Below are 14,041 nucleotides of genomic sequence, written 5' to 3' on the forward strand. Positions count from 1 at the left end.
TTGTTTTATTATTTACAATGTTGCTGCTTTTGCTAATTACTGTTGTTATTTATAAAGTTAATAAATTATGAAAGAAAGAGAATTAATTTCTTAAAATTAAAATCCCATCACAGTGCACATGATAAAACTAGACTACTCATAATGTTAATAAAATCTTTAAGGATCTCACATCCCTTTCAACTCAAAGATCTTGTGAATGTTCACATCAACAACACGGTATGGTGAAGTAGCATTTAACTTGCTGCCAGCAATAAAATTTTGTTTCATTCTCTTTGTAATACCACCATATCCTGAAACTTACACAGTACCAATTTCAGAAATGTGGAACATAAACATATTATATTTTGAAAAATGACATCTTTTAAACATGTCAAGATTCCCAATCACTCTTAACTTACCTCCAGCTGATGTATGTACTTTAGGCTGAGACCCTGGTACTACAACCAGTTCACGAGCCACAACTTGACCAGAGACTAGTCCCAAAGTCTTCTTCGCCTGACTTTCACTGGAGACTGGAATTTGTCTCACCCCTGGGACATAAGTAGCAGGTTTGCTTTGGCCTCCAACTTGTTCCAAGATGTGGCTGGTGACTCGAACTGGGCCTGCAGATTTGACTGGAATCTGGCCCCTAGGCCTAATCTGGTCCCTGAAGAATACTCTGCCCCTTGGCCTAACCTGCCCCTTGCCCAGGACTTGGTGTGTGGGTAATATATTACCCCTAACTGGACTCTGGTAAGTGGGCTGGCCTTGGCCCATGACCACGCCCATGCCCCGGATACTCGGAACAACCCGGCTGATGTTTGGGATCTTGGCCAAGAACTGGCCAGATGCGGCTGAAGTTGGGACCTGGCCTGCAAGCTGCCCCACAATCTGTCCTGTGTCTGGAAACTGTCTTGCAACATGGCTGATGAAAGGAACTGCCATGATATGACTCCCAACGCTGATAGGTAACTTCTGTTTCTTGCCTGGGTGGCCAGACTGAGACTTTCTCTGTCTGCCACCATCTTCAGAAAGGATGGCTGTAACATCCATGACAGGAACACTATTTCACGTCATTATTATTTCTGTCAAACAACCAACACCGAAAACACAAGCTATAGAATCAAGCACATGCAAAAGCAATACAAAGCAGAAACATAAAAGAACAATGTAAATCACACACACATACACATAATAACCAAGATGACAGTCCACACCATATAGAAAAATAATGCTGGTACTAATAATTTATACTTTTCCAACAGACTAAACTGCATAACATTGCACAAAGAAAACCACATATAACCTATAACTGATCAAACATATGTGTTATATATAATACCATTCTAAATCATACTCTGTGCAATAAAAACTTGATTAAAGCAAAGACAGCTTTTGCCTATGGGTGCTGGAAGACAATAAGTGTTTATGCAACTGAATAGAAGTATTTTTCCTGTTCACAATCAATGTATGTTAAATTGAATTATTAATTTCAATATCAGTCCCCACAGTTGGGGTCTGCAGTGGCCGTGCGGCCTGAGGCGTGGGCCTTGTGCTGCTTGGTCACTGGGACCGTGAGTTCGAATCCCACTCAAGCCATGGATGTTTGTCTGCGTTTTTCTGTGTTGTGCTGTCCTGTGTACAGGTAGAGGCCTTACGACGGGCCGATCCCTCGTCAAAGGAGTCCTACCAAATGTCTATAGATCAAGCCAACAAAGAGTTGGGACCCGCAGTGCTCAGGTACCTGAACAGGTCGTTCCCAGCATCCAGTAACCACCACAGTTATACATATCTATGAATGAGGTAAGTTAAAATATGAATGATGAATGAAGGATGAGAAATGAAATGGGTGATAGAGAAGTCACAGACTAATTATTCATTTGCGTGAAACCACTCAGAAAAACATGAAAAAGGTACCAGGATATTCTGCAGTAAATCACAATATGAAATAGGTGTCATCCAATGAAGAAAGAGTCCTATGAATAAATGAATAAATGAATAAATAAATACACAATACTATCCAGAATGTGTATGCAAACTAACCCCTTACAGTGAGGCCCTCACCCTTCAGATGCCCTCTAGCAGCCAGGCATTTTTAGGGCACATATTATTGTGCAAGTATGTTGATGTTTTATCCCCAGTGTAACTACCTGGTCTCTTTACAGCCTGGATTATTTTTAATTTTTTAATACAGTACTTGTATAAGAGTTCATGATATCAAAATCTTGCAAAATAATTCATACAAACCATGATATGACTATTAACTCAGGCACAACTAAAAAACTTATAAAAACACCACTACCTTACTCCTGAATCCTAAGTTGTAATACCATGCAGGCTTGTCACATACTGAGATACAAACATGCTCATGGTTTGGCAGGAAACAATCTTAGTATAGTTCAAGTAACCACATCAGAACCCTCCTCACACCAGAAAAATCTCAATTAATGTAACTGCTTCTCTTAAACTGGAGATAAAGTCAAATGCATTAATAGTAACACATCAACCTTCTTTATTCTCAAGTACGGTAAAATAAATAGTAAAAATGCAAATACCAAATTCAGTACTGTACCAACACATTTAATCTCATACTTGGCCACTTCAGAATACTACTAAGGTATCTAAAATGCTGATCCAAACAAATTATTCAAGATTTCACCATAAACAATAAACATGCAATAAGGGTAATGAATGTAATACTTACCAGAGCACCTCCTTGTTTCATCTAAGAACTTTTGATCTTCTGAAGGCTTCACTTCTGTTTGCAACTTGTCATCCTCACTTTGTAGTTTCACCTTCTTCACCTGCTTGATTCTGACTTTCTTAATGGCTTGACTGATACCAGTGTTGCTGTTGGGAACACTGCTCATCTGTATGTCTGAATATGAAACCATGGGATCTGCACTAGTATTGATGACCTCCACCTTAGGCCGCTTCTTACGAGGCTTGTTCTGTTCAGGGCCTTCAGAGTTTGATTGGCGCTTGCGTTTCTTTGCATGTTTCTTACGTATCTCACTGTAAACTGATGCCTCATTCATATCTGCAACAAGCATTACTCACTGAACAAGTGGTATAAATCCTAATTGGGTCACATAACTGCATTCACACAAGGCATTGCTAAAAAAAAGCAGAAGACCAGTTAAATTTAAACCTCAACTGCAGTATGTTTCACCACCACCAAAATGGGGAAGAAAAACCTTAATGGCTATCAGTACATACTTATTCTATATACCTGTAATTGTCCCTCTTACCTGGGGACAAGGAGTTATTGAACGTAGCGCTTCACTCTGCAAACAAACTTAAATGTAATACTTAAAAAAAATGGCTCCTTAAACTGTACATGATAGCATCCACTAACATGTATTAGTTTCAGTGGTGGCACTGACCTACAACCAGACAAATGCTAACCAAGAAAGTGTCTTAAAGAGACAGATTGAAACTTAGTATCAATGTGGTTGGGGTATATCAGCAATTTCAAATCAATGAACACAACAGCATAACCACAATGGGAATTTATTAATTTCAAAAAAGTACTCATTGTAATGGTATCTTGTAATGTCCAGAAACAGTTTAAAAACAGATATAAAATCTGTCTCCTAACTTTAACAACATATATTACAATATGACACTACTACAAAACAGCATTATTCTGAAGTGGTTATTACAAATATATATGAAAATAACAAATGCCAATTCAACATTCTTAACATCTTTAGCATTACCTGAACCAAGGAGTACAAGATAACTCATACATAACATAACCTCTTGTGCTTGCAAATGACTGCTTATTAGACAAATTATCAGACTAATCTTTTTCAAGCAACAGTCCACCCATAACAACCTGCACATGCAGACATGAGAATAAACAAGCCGACTTGTATCAGACTTGCTTGACAGATGCAACACATATGTGGAGAAGTGTCAATACCAAAAATGTTACTGAGAATATTAATTTCACAAACATACTAAATACTGTGTAAGATTTGAGGTTTTCACAGCGGTGAGTATGAAGATTTCTGTCTTCTGGGTTCTTGCGCTGTGTAGTCTGGTCGATGTTAACCAACGTTTCAGAGATCATACTGCCTCCGTCATCAGGGCGATGAATATGCCAATAGGTTGTGGGGCTAGGTTTATAAGAGCCGGACCATGAATGGAGTAGCCTGATGACGGAGGCAGTTTGACCTCTGAAACGCTGGCTAACATCGACCAGACTACACAGCGCAACAACCCAGAAGACAGAAATCTCCATACTAAATACTGTTTATTATTGCGGTAAAAACATTAATAAGTGTAGTATTTTGCTCATTAACACTGGAGTCTTCATAAACAACATTGTGTGTAAATATGTATTTTCTCTCACCCATTTCACCAGCTTTCAGCCAGATATCTTCAAGGACTTCTAACGTGTCTTCATCTGGTTCCTCCTCTTCAAGTGCCATCTCCTCAAGAACTTTCTGCACATCTGGAGGTATTTCAGCCAGCACTTCATCTGTTCGGTCAATAGACGTCAGTACACCCTCTCCTGTTGATGTTCCAGATCCCTTCTTCTTATGAATAGGGTGGCGTTTAGGGTTTTTCTTTGGTGCCTCTAGGAATGACTGTGGTAGAACTGGATTACTGACAAAAAAGTCAAACAGAACACATAAAATATGTGACGCACTAACACCGATAATTACATGAAATGTTTACAAGGACTGTAGTTTTAGGAATAAAAATTTTCCTAAAAAAATGCCCTCCCAAATGCCTATGTTCAAAATCAATATGGTCAGAAGTTGGTTGACGGTGTAACAGAACAACAAAGCCCAAAAAAAGAAGATAAAAAATTTTAAGGAAAGTCAACAATAAAGTAACCAAGGACAGAACCCAGAAAGGAATAATATGGAACAGATACACCCCAAAACAGTGCTAAAGAACAATTTACAAAGGAATTCTTAACCATTTCTAAGATTTAACACTGAAACATGGGGACTTACAAAGAGAAACAAAATTAAACTCCAAGCAATAGATATATGAAATATGATGAGAAGTAATGAGGGGGGAAAAAAGAATGAATAAAATTACTCACAGAAATTAAATTTTTAGAGGAAACATTTGAATCCAAAATTTGTTACCAGAATTGGATATCCATATAATGTTGTATTTTATAAACCTGACACAAAAAGTGACACTGATTGCTCCCTTAACCTTGGAACAGCTCATCAGCCAAAACCTTGATAGGAATAATAATAATTAGAACAGAAACAACTACAATGGCTGGACCACGTAAAGACAACTGAGAGAACAAGACATTGAAACAGGCAGAAGAATTAAAATTTAATGAAAAGAGAACCATGGGATACAGGGAATATGAGAGCTGTCAGGTGCTGAAAGACATCAAGAAGAGAGTGAAGACATGAAAATAATTTTTTAAAAAAGGAGGGATTACAGGAAGCTTTAGATAATTACAGAATTTTCATCCATCAGCCCCTTTGAAACAAAAGCAACATTGGAAGACAAAGGTGAGAAAAATAACAAATCTAAACAAGTTTTTACTTAACAAAACATTCAATGATTTAAATTTGGTATTCAATGTCAGTAATATCTAACATATTTCAACTACACATTTACATGTGTGCACATCACATAACAATTGAAAATGAAGAAATATTGCTGTTGATGATTCTCACATGACGAACTTGTATTACCCTACACGACTCACTGTACAAGAATCAATTTTATTATTCTTCCAAACCCTTTAATTTCTGAACATAAGGATGAATTCAACTGAACTTAAAACTACCAAATAAAAAGAGTTCTTGTATAGTATAAAGATGCATTTCTTTACTCACTTCTTATTAACTAAAACATCTCGCTGTGTGGGCGGTGGAGCAGCATATTGTCGGGAGGGATCTTCAGGATGGGCACCCACATCCTTACCCTGAAGCCACAAATGGTAGCGATCTGGCTGGAACCGTTTTACAAATGTATCCATACTTATTTTCACCATGTCGCCTCTAGAAGCACAATAAAAAGTTTTTTTCACAAATCAACATAATAGTGTTTTAAATACCTTATTTAATTACTGTGTTAATGACAACCTGTGTAAAAAATCACATACTGAACTGCACATATCTAATGTTGCATTTGTACATGTATCTCTGGTATTTCAACATATGATATAGCATTCATGCCCACTGACCTGATATAAGAACTAATTTTGTGACATAGGCTTCAAAAATTATCCATTTATTTATTTATAATAAATACTAAAACTGTTGTGAAAAATATATCATTTAACATGTTTTCAAACATTTTGTACCTTTAAAATAGACAGACATACTGATCAAAACATCATTACAAGAAGAAAATTTCAAAATGTGATAAAATAAATATTTCCAAGTGTTTATATTTCCCATCATCACACACACAAAACACCAAAAACATTAAACATGAAAACTACTTGTGACCTGCAAGAACACTGTGAGGCTCTCTTTCCATATTCAACCCAGCGAGGCGTTGCAAAGTTTGTTGATTCCGCACAGTTGAATCCATGATTGAATCCTGCATGGTACCCAAATGGAAAAGTGATCATTATTTCACCAGCCTCTTGCGTAATCTGAAGTACAACAAAACCAGAAAAGGAAATAAACAGTAGTATATAAGCAAACCATACTCAGTTATAGAAGACAATATGAAAAATACAGAATTCACAATTAAGCTGCCCTGAAGGGTTCAAATTCAAACTCACCCTGACAGCAAGCTTTCAAATCTCTACTACATAAGACAAAAAATTAACTTGTTCTTCTTTGTATAAACAAAGTTTAGGTAATTAAACGCATTCCAAAGATAAAACTGCTCACCAAACAATGCAACTATTTCTAACAGCTGAAAAATTTCCCACTGACCATAATTCAGTAAATTTTGATCAGAACTATTACTTTCTGCAACTCAAACAAACCTTATTGAAGGGAATGGAATACTTCTTCATCACTTGTGGAGAGATGAGTGACATCTTATGACGGAGAAATGCTGGACATACTTTTGAGGCCTCTGGAAAGAACCCATTGGCTAACCTTTCAAACCGACGACCATGCTCAGGAGGTATACCATACCAGGTCTTTGGTGCACCAAAATGCAAGTAATTGATACTGTACAAATCCATGTCCTCAGTGTGCCAAGCAAACGTCGTTTTCCACATGCCGAAATATAAGTATGCTGTATTTACACCATCTATACTGATACCATAATCTTCATTCACGTAATCTAAAATTGTTCCCAGACGGTTGATGTTCCAAATCTGAAAATATACCATACAGTAAATGTTAATGTGAATATGATTATTCTATGGAAAACTTGCCAAACATCACACTGAGTATGAGACGTTATTGCACTGTTTACAGGTCACAGTTTCAAATCTCCACCTGAAGACTCATCTATTCTCAGTGAAACTTTCATCCCTTCAAGCAAACACCAGGGTAATAATGTAAAATGGACCTTTTCAAATTCATTATTCACTAACCATTAGATCATTCAATGATATATAACATGAGCAATTAAAAGTGTTGGTAAATAATCAGTAAATAAATACAGAAAACTGATGTACATATCCAAAACTGTATGCCCATCATGTGCATCTGAACCACATAACAGAATGTTAATTCTTCCTACTCAACAGATTATATGGCTACAACCCAGAAGACAGACATCTTCATACTCACCATCATGAGAACCACAAATCCCACTACGCAGTGATAATATTCTCCATCTCTCTTCTTTCCACTTTCCCTCTCTTTATACACTGTAACAACAGCACTTACTTTATTGTAAGGTCATGTAAACAAGAATCTTAGAAAAATACTCACATTAACATCTTGATCTGTAAGGGACCCTGACACATCAGCACCATAGATTGGAGAGCCATACATAATCTTCTTCCAGTACGTACGTTCCAGATCCTCATAATCAAAGTGGTTCGGTGTCATATATCTGAAAAAAGAAGCACATATGAACAAACAAAAAAGAAACTGAGAGAAGAGTATAAAACTCACCAACATCAGTAAAAGCAAATATGCTTCAAAAACAGCTGCTAACAACTCTGACGTGATGCAGAGTTCAAGAATAAATACACATACCGATTTAATATTATGAAACAATAAAACACAATAATGTTAATACATGTGTAAATGTTTTTTAATGATCTACCCATTCTTTACACATGAAACAAAAAATTCCAAGTTTTGAACAATGAGTAATATATATTACAAGTTACAATTTCTAACATTACTTCTCAAGTAATTACCTGGGACTGGTTGCAATGTCATGGTATTCTTTCACAGTCATTGCCTTCTTCTGTACATTAATTTGTGTGTACAATCCTGGTTTCCCATCCACAACTTGACAGATTGGAGCTGGTATATTTATGTTAATACTGTCCACATCATACCCAGCCTTGCGTGGTTTCCATTCAGGAGGTGGTATTACCTACAAAAACAAACATGACAGAAGAATACCGAGAAAACTGGAAATATAAAACAGCCAAACATGACATGATGTTTCAAGCAATTTTGCTATAGGCTTATTGTAGGTTCAATTAATGTGGAGAGCAATTATTTTCGATGCAGTTTCATCAGCATTACTGAAAAGCTGAAAATATAAATGATTTACCAAATACAATGTAAGAGAAGATACTATACCAGTAGTTATAAAAATCTACTGCATGATAAAGTTACATCAAGAAAGTGTTTTGCTAATGAAGTTTAAACGTCCACTACAACATTTAAAATGGCTGCAGACACTTATCAAGATACTGTGTGAATATAACATCAACCTATTGATAATTATAGTACTTCACACACAATAATTTTCATAAAACCACAACATTTTCAAGACCAACTTTCCAAACATTAATTAAATTTAAAGAAAGTAATATTAACAAACAACAATATTCCACATACAACATGCAGAAAACTATGTACCACCTTAACTATATCCAGTAAAATTGTAACATTTTAAAAAAAAGTTCAATTATCTTACTCTTCTGGAAATTATGTTGTAAATTGGGGATTGAAGAGTAACTTGGTATAGGCTGTAAACTACAAGATTATGTACATTATCACATACCTTGGCCAAACCAGCTTTGTGTGCTCCAACTGATTCCATATATTCAACATACTTGGAAAAATCTTTAAATTCATCATATGTGGGACGAAATACCATAATCTTGGGGCCTCCTGGCCCACAATTACCATCACTATCCATGATGACGGTGAATGGCTAGAAAATAAACCCACAAACCATCTAAAATAACGCACTTATTAACAACTGATCAGCAAACACATCTTAAATTCACATGACTACAGACGCACTATGGATATATGGATTACAAATAAATTATCCTCCTGCTCTTCTCTTCTGTACACAGAATACAAAACAATATTTGCACCTCAGAGTTTACACCTCATAATTACTTCCATTTATTCGCCTTCTCATGAAACGAAAATGTGTAAAATAAAGTAACATAACCTCAATTACAGTATCACTGTTCACCGAAACTAAACAATTCAAGTAACGTTGAAATCAACATACTCTGTTCCGGTCCATTGCCATGCCGATTATTAGAATCTGATGTATTACATTATATTAAAAATTATTTTTATTAAAGCAAATTGGATACAGTGAAGTATGTGTACTTATAATAAATACGTACTTTCAACAGAAATTGTTCATTTACGTTTACCACGTTCACACACACACAGTCCACTACACTGTAACCAAAATTACCAAATAAAAACAAGATGGCGCCTGACAAATGAATCGAGTAGCTTTGCATTCAGGTTCTAACTCAAAGCCTGAATACGTATAGTTACCACCGAGAGTAATATAAAATTCCTATCAATTCCCAAAAATTCGTATGTTATATGTCGCAGTTCCGTTTGCATCACAACAGGTAGAAATGTTTACCAAACTGATATGCTTTTAGCTAAAAGCATGAAACTAGACATTTGTCCAAGTTACATTTAACTTTTTCCTCAAATAACATGAACTTTATTTCCACTCACAACAAAAATGAACTGTCTTATGCATCACGTACCCACACAGATACTTCTTTCCCCTTGTTTTCCAAACAGACTTTCAGCGTATTTCCTTTTATGTCATCCTACTCCCTATTATACGGAATCATGGATACTCGTGGATTGTGCACGAGTCTATGAGCTAACATCAGATTCGAGCTTCCTGCAATGACGTTGAGCATTTATTTTCTCAAAACTCTTTGTTGACACAATATAAATAACGAAAACACGAGAATAAAATTATGTCTCAGTGTTTGTAAGGAATGTATAAATGAGATTGTACATTAATGAACTAAGAAAGCAGTTAAATTAGCAGGACTTTGATTCTGTTCACACGTTATGTTCCCATTGATTTGGTTAGGAATATCGCGTTTTGCAAGACACTAGCTTGCGGGCAAAAGGTAAATAAACCAATACATTATGTGAACCAAAGACATTCCGACATAGGAACTAAGAGAGCGAGCCATAAAGCCCTCACACTACTCTGATGCTTTTGCCACTGTCGTCCAACAGACGAGGAACGCACGGTTTTGGCCCGACAACTACACTCTTGTTGCAGTATGTAAAATTGTTTTATTGGACTCTGTCCATTGTCTACATAAAATCACATCGTTTCGGAAGTTGGACCCTGGTTCTGTCTCGAGGAAAAAGAGAGAGAACAGAAACCCATATGTTGAGCCCCCTGGTAGAACTAGCCTCAGGCCTTCTCAACCAGGGGGCGCAACAGATATGATTTCTTCATTAAATCACCTGGCACGGCTGGTAGCCTGTAGGAATTCATTATATTTAGTCGCCGTGAAAGCTTCAGACCATTCAAAAAAACAGTTTCTGTTCGCTCTTCTTTTTACCTGAGGACGGAAGCTGAGTCCAGCTTTCGAAACGTTTTGATTTTATTTACAATTTAGAAGGCAGACAAAGTCCACGAAAATTACAATACATCATAGACAGAAACTTTCAGACTTTATCTTGTAGTGTTTCGCTGTTGTTTTGAATACGTTACATATAATATTTTTGTCACATACTCAATTTATGTTGAGTTACAGGATACATAAGGTAATAATAAAGATGATTTTTATTGTGATGTTTTCTGGCCCTTAAGTTTCTAAACAGTTTAATCTTCGGTTTTCTGTTCGTTTTCAACCGATAGTGCGCAAAGAACAACTTTGTTAGGAACACAAAGTTTTAAAAATAGCAAATTTGTTAAAAAACAAGCGTTTAGGCCTCAGTATAACATCATTGTTATGTGACGTACATGAATCATTAACAAGTGCTGCGATCTGAATGTGAACAAGAGGAGAGTGTGGTGGGGGTGCATCACGATTTCCAGGTCACACAAACATTGCTTGCGAGAGCACGTGGTAGAGCTGGAGAGGAGTTGAGTCGCTAAACCGTCACAAAAAATAAGACCGCTCTTTTGATTTCAGGAGAATATAATACAGTGTACGCAAAATAATGCTAAGCTTGAGATACGTCACAGTAAAATTAGAAGGAAAGGTCGATATGTCAGGTGGGAGAAACCGCAAGCGCTTCATCTGTTGTCTAAACGTAATTATTCTACATCCGATAGTACAAGGAAGAATTGGGTTATTTATATAAACTAAGATTTTACCAACTATCGTTTCGCAGTCTTTCCCTCCACTCACGTGTGCATTTATAATGAACAACGAAGATCTTAGTTATTTTGGGTCCTCTGTAAGTTCAGTATATGTACGCAATGTTAAATGAACCGGTTACGATGGTCCGTAGCAGTAAACGGTCACAATTTCGTAATCGTTTTGTAGTTATATTTCATTCTGGAAGTCCCGCTGTTATGTCTACAGTGTTTGTTCGCCTCAGGTTTTGGCCTTTTCTATGCAAAGATTTTGCAGATGTAAATGCAGGCTGCCGCTGAAATTACCTCAATGTCTTTCCATTATTTTACTCTGCTATAAATTCAGAAACCCCAGTTGCTTCGATTACTGGTTTCTGAACTTTGAAGCAAAGGATGCATATGCGTGAGGAAAAAGAAATTCATTTTATTCAAAACCCCAAGAATCTTTCTCCTGAATTTTCTATCGCACACTTCCTTGCAGGCTTATATAATATACAAACAAAAACACGCAATGTTCTTGGTGTAAACTTATCCATGACAATGGGAATCCCACACAAAACAGTCACATGTTAATACCGAAAGGGAGTATAACACCATCTCGTTCCACTTCCTTTTCTCACCGCTGCTGACCTCCAGGTCCTCGCGGCAATCGACGTAACGTTTGCACATAGCAAAAACAGCGTGCGGTGGCACAGCTACTATTGTATAATCGTAAGCACAGATAGCTTACAAGACGCTTTACACATAGTAACGCGGATGTTACGTCAACACATTGAGTCTCAGAGGTGCTCAGATCTTCGAGTGGATTTGCCGATGTGGGTACCTGCGCCCAAAAGCACAGAATGTTCTGTGCCATTTAAGTGTATAACTGCTTCGATGTTTATAATGTTCTTGTTGCAGAGCTCAGTGTTGTGTATTTGTTGGTGTTGATTATGCCAAACTATGAAACATTGCAAAAGAGAATAGAAAAGTAAAGCAGTGCCCCTACATGCCATGTAGGTTGCTTGGGGGGAGAGGTTGTATAGCTCCAACTCATTCTTCACCTCATAGTTCCAGTTTTTCTTACAATGGGCCTACATTAAAAATTATATTGGACATTTAAGTTACTTAGGCATCTACTCTTTTTCACATTATTCTGTTCTGTTTAGCAAACTCTTCAAAGATCAGATCTGAGATTCTTACAGTGGCAAGCATGAAGATGGCTAGTCTTCTGGGTTGTGAAATTTTGGAGTCTGGTAGAAATTTACCATTTCACAGGTATGTGCTACTTCCACCATCAGGGAGATGAGTAAACTGCATGCAAGGAATTGATCTGTGATATAGGACCCAGTCAAGGCATATCCTTGGCCAGACCAATGGGGAATAAAATGATTTGGCAAGGGCAAGGAAGCTAACAGGAGAAAAATTCCTTGTATATTGCTTACTTATCACCCTAATGATGGAGGCAGCAAGTACCTCTGAAATGCTGGTAAACATGTACCAGTGTGCATGGCAACCCAGAAAGCAGTCATCTTCCCTTTGAAGATGTGTTTATTCTTTACTGTATCAGTGCCCAGGTTCATATGTGCCTAGAAACATCAAAACTTGCTGAGAAAGGTGTTCAGAAGGCAGAAGAAAGTTTGTGACAGCTTTCTTTCTTTCTTAATCAACCCTCTTGTACACGCAGGTGTCAAGGTATTCATTCATTTAATCTATAGACATTTGGTAGGACTCCTTGGACAAGTGATCAGCCCATCGCTAGGCCTCTACCTGTACATGAGTCAGCACAACACAAAGACGTGGACAAATATCCATGCCTTGAGTGTGATTTGAACTCATGGTTAGATCATGGCTATAATCTCTTTGGGTTCAGAAGTATTAAAATAATTTTGAATGACTATGCTGCTGTGATGTGCAATACGAATAAGACCCAGTCAATTTCAACTCTGCTCCTTTCACCATGTGAACAAGTTGTTACAGTTGTATTTGGTAATAAATACATAACTCCCCGTAACAATTTGACATACAATCTGCTTGGGAGTTCTGCCTAGTTTTGTGAGATAATTTAATCACTGGTCAGTACTCATGTGTCACTAAATCCATGGTACTACATTCTCTCAATACTTTTTTCCACACTTAGGTAGATAACTTATCAAACAGCTTTCATTAGTGGAAACACTCAATACATCATTTTTGTGTGGTCAGTATAAAAAGAATACTTACTATTTCTTCTAGTGAGAGGTGTAGTATTATTCTCAAAGAATACCTACTGCAAAGTAAATAGGACTTCTTCATACATGGCATGGACAGGTAATGTGGGATTTGTAAGGACATGGCTATACTGGAGTAGGTTTCACTGTCATTCATTCCATCACAGTCTCCACTGTACTCACAGTTTCATCACCAAATTGGAATTGGTTTATTTTAACTAAATAACCATTTT

General features: G+C 36.9%; 1 protein-coding gene across 5 annotated transcripts in view; it reads right to left on the minus strand.

Moving 5' to 3' along the window:
• The window catches only part of LOC110833525 (uncharacterized), a 30,893-nt gene extending 20,731 nt beyond the window's left edge, over window positions 1-10,162 (minus strand). For 2 of the 5 annotated variants that reach the window (XR_002544234.2, XM_022071696.2), the window contains exons 1-10: window positions 9,665-9,974; window positions 9,079-9,231; window positions 8,258-8,439; window positions 7,821-7,944; window positions 6,917-7,255; window positions 6,426-6,574; window positions 5,808-5,972; window positions 4,340-4,596; window positions 2,684-3,019; window positions 399-1,019 (exon numbers count right to left, since the gene is read on the minus strand). Coding sequence is in view for 4 of the 5 variants with exons in the window: in XM_022071696.2 (XP_021927388.2) it covers window positions 399-1,019; window positions 2,684-3,019; window positions 4,340-4,596; window positions 5,808-5,972; window positions 6,426-6,574; window positions 6,917-7,255; window positions 7,821-7,944; window positions 8,258-8,439; window positions 9,079-9,231; window positions 9,665-9,787 (2,449 nt within the window). In the remaining variant the exon portion in view is untranslated. Of the gene's footprint in view, window positions 1-398; window positions 1,020-2,683; window positions 3,020-4,339; window positions 4,597-5,807; window positions 5,973-6,425; window positions 6,575-6,916; window positions 7,256-7,820; window positions 7,945-8,257; window positions 8,440-9,078; window positions 9,232-9,664; window positions 9,975-10,016 lie in introns of those variants that run through there. The other 3 variants (XM_022071697.2, XM_022071698.2, XM_022071699.2) reach the window with 3 other exon arrangements.
• Window positions 10,163-14,041: the final 3,879 nt, after the last annotated feature.

This window comes from Zootermopsis nevadensis, unplaced genomic scaffold, assembly GCF_977971745.1.
Source record: "Zootermopsis nevadensis isolate Lab colony 2312 unplaced genomic scaffold, Znev_1.0 Znev_ptg000025l, whole genome shotgun sequence".
In the NCBI taxonomy this organism is placed as follows: domain Eukaryota; kingdom Metazoa; phylum Arthropoda; class Insecta; order Blattodea; family Termopsidae; genus Zootermopsis; species Zootermopsis nevadensis.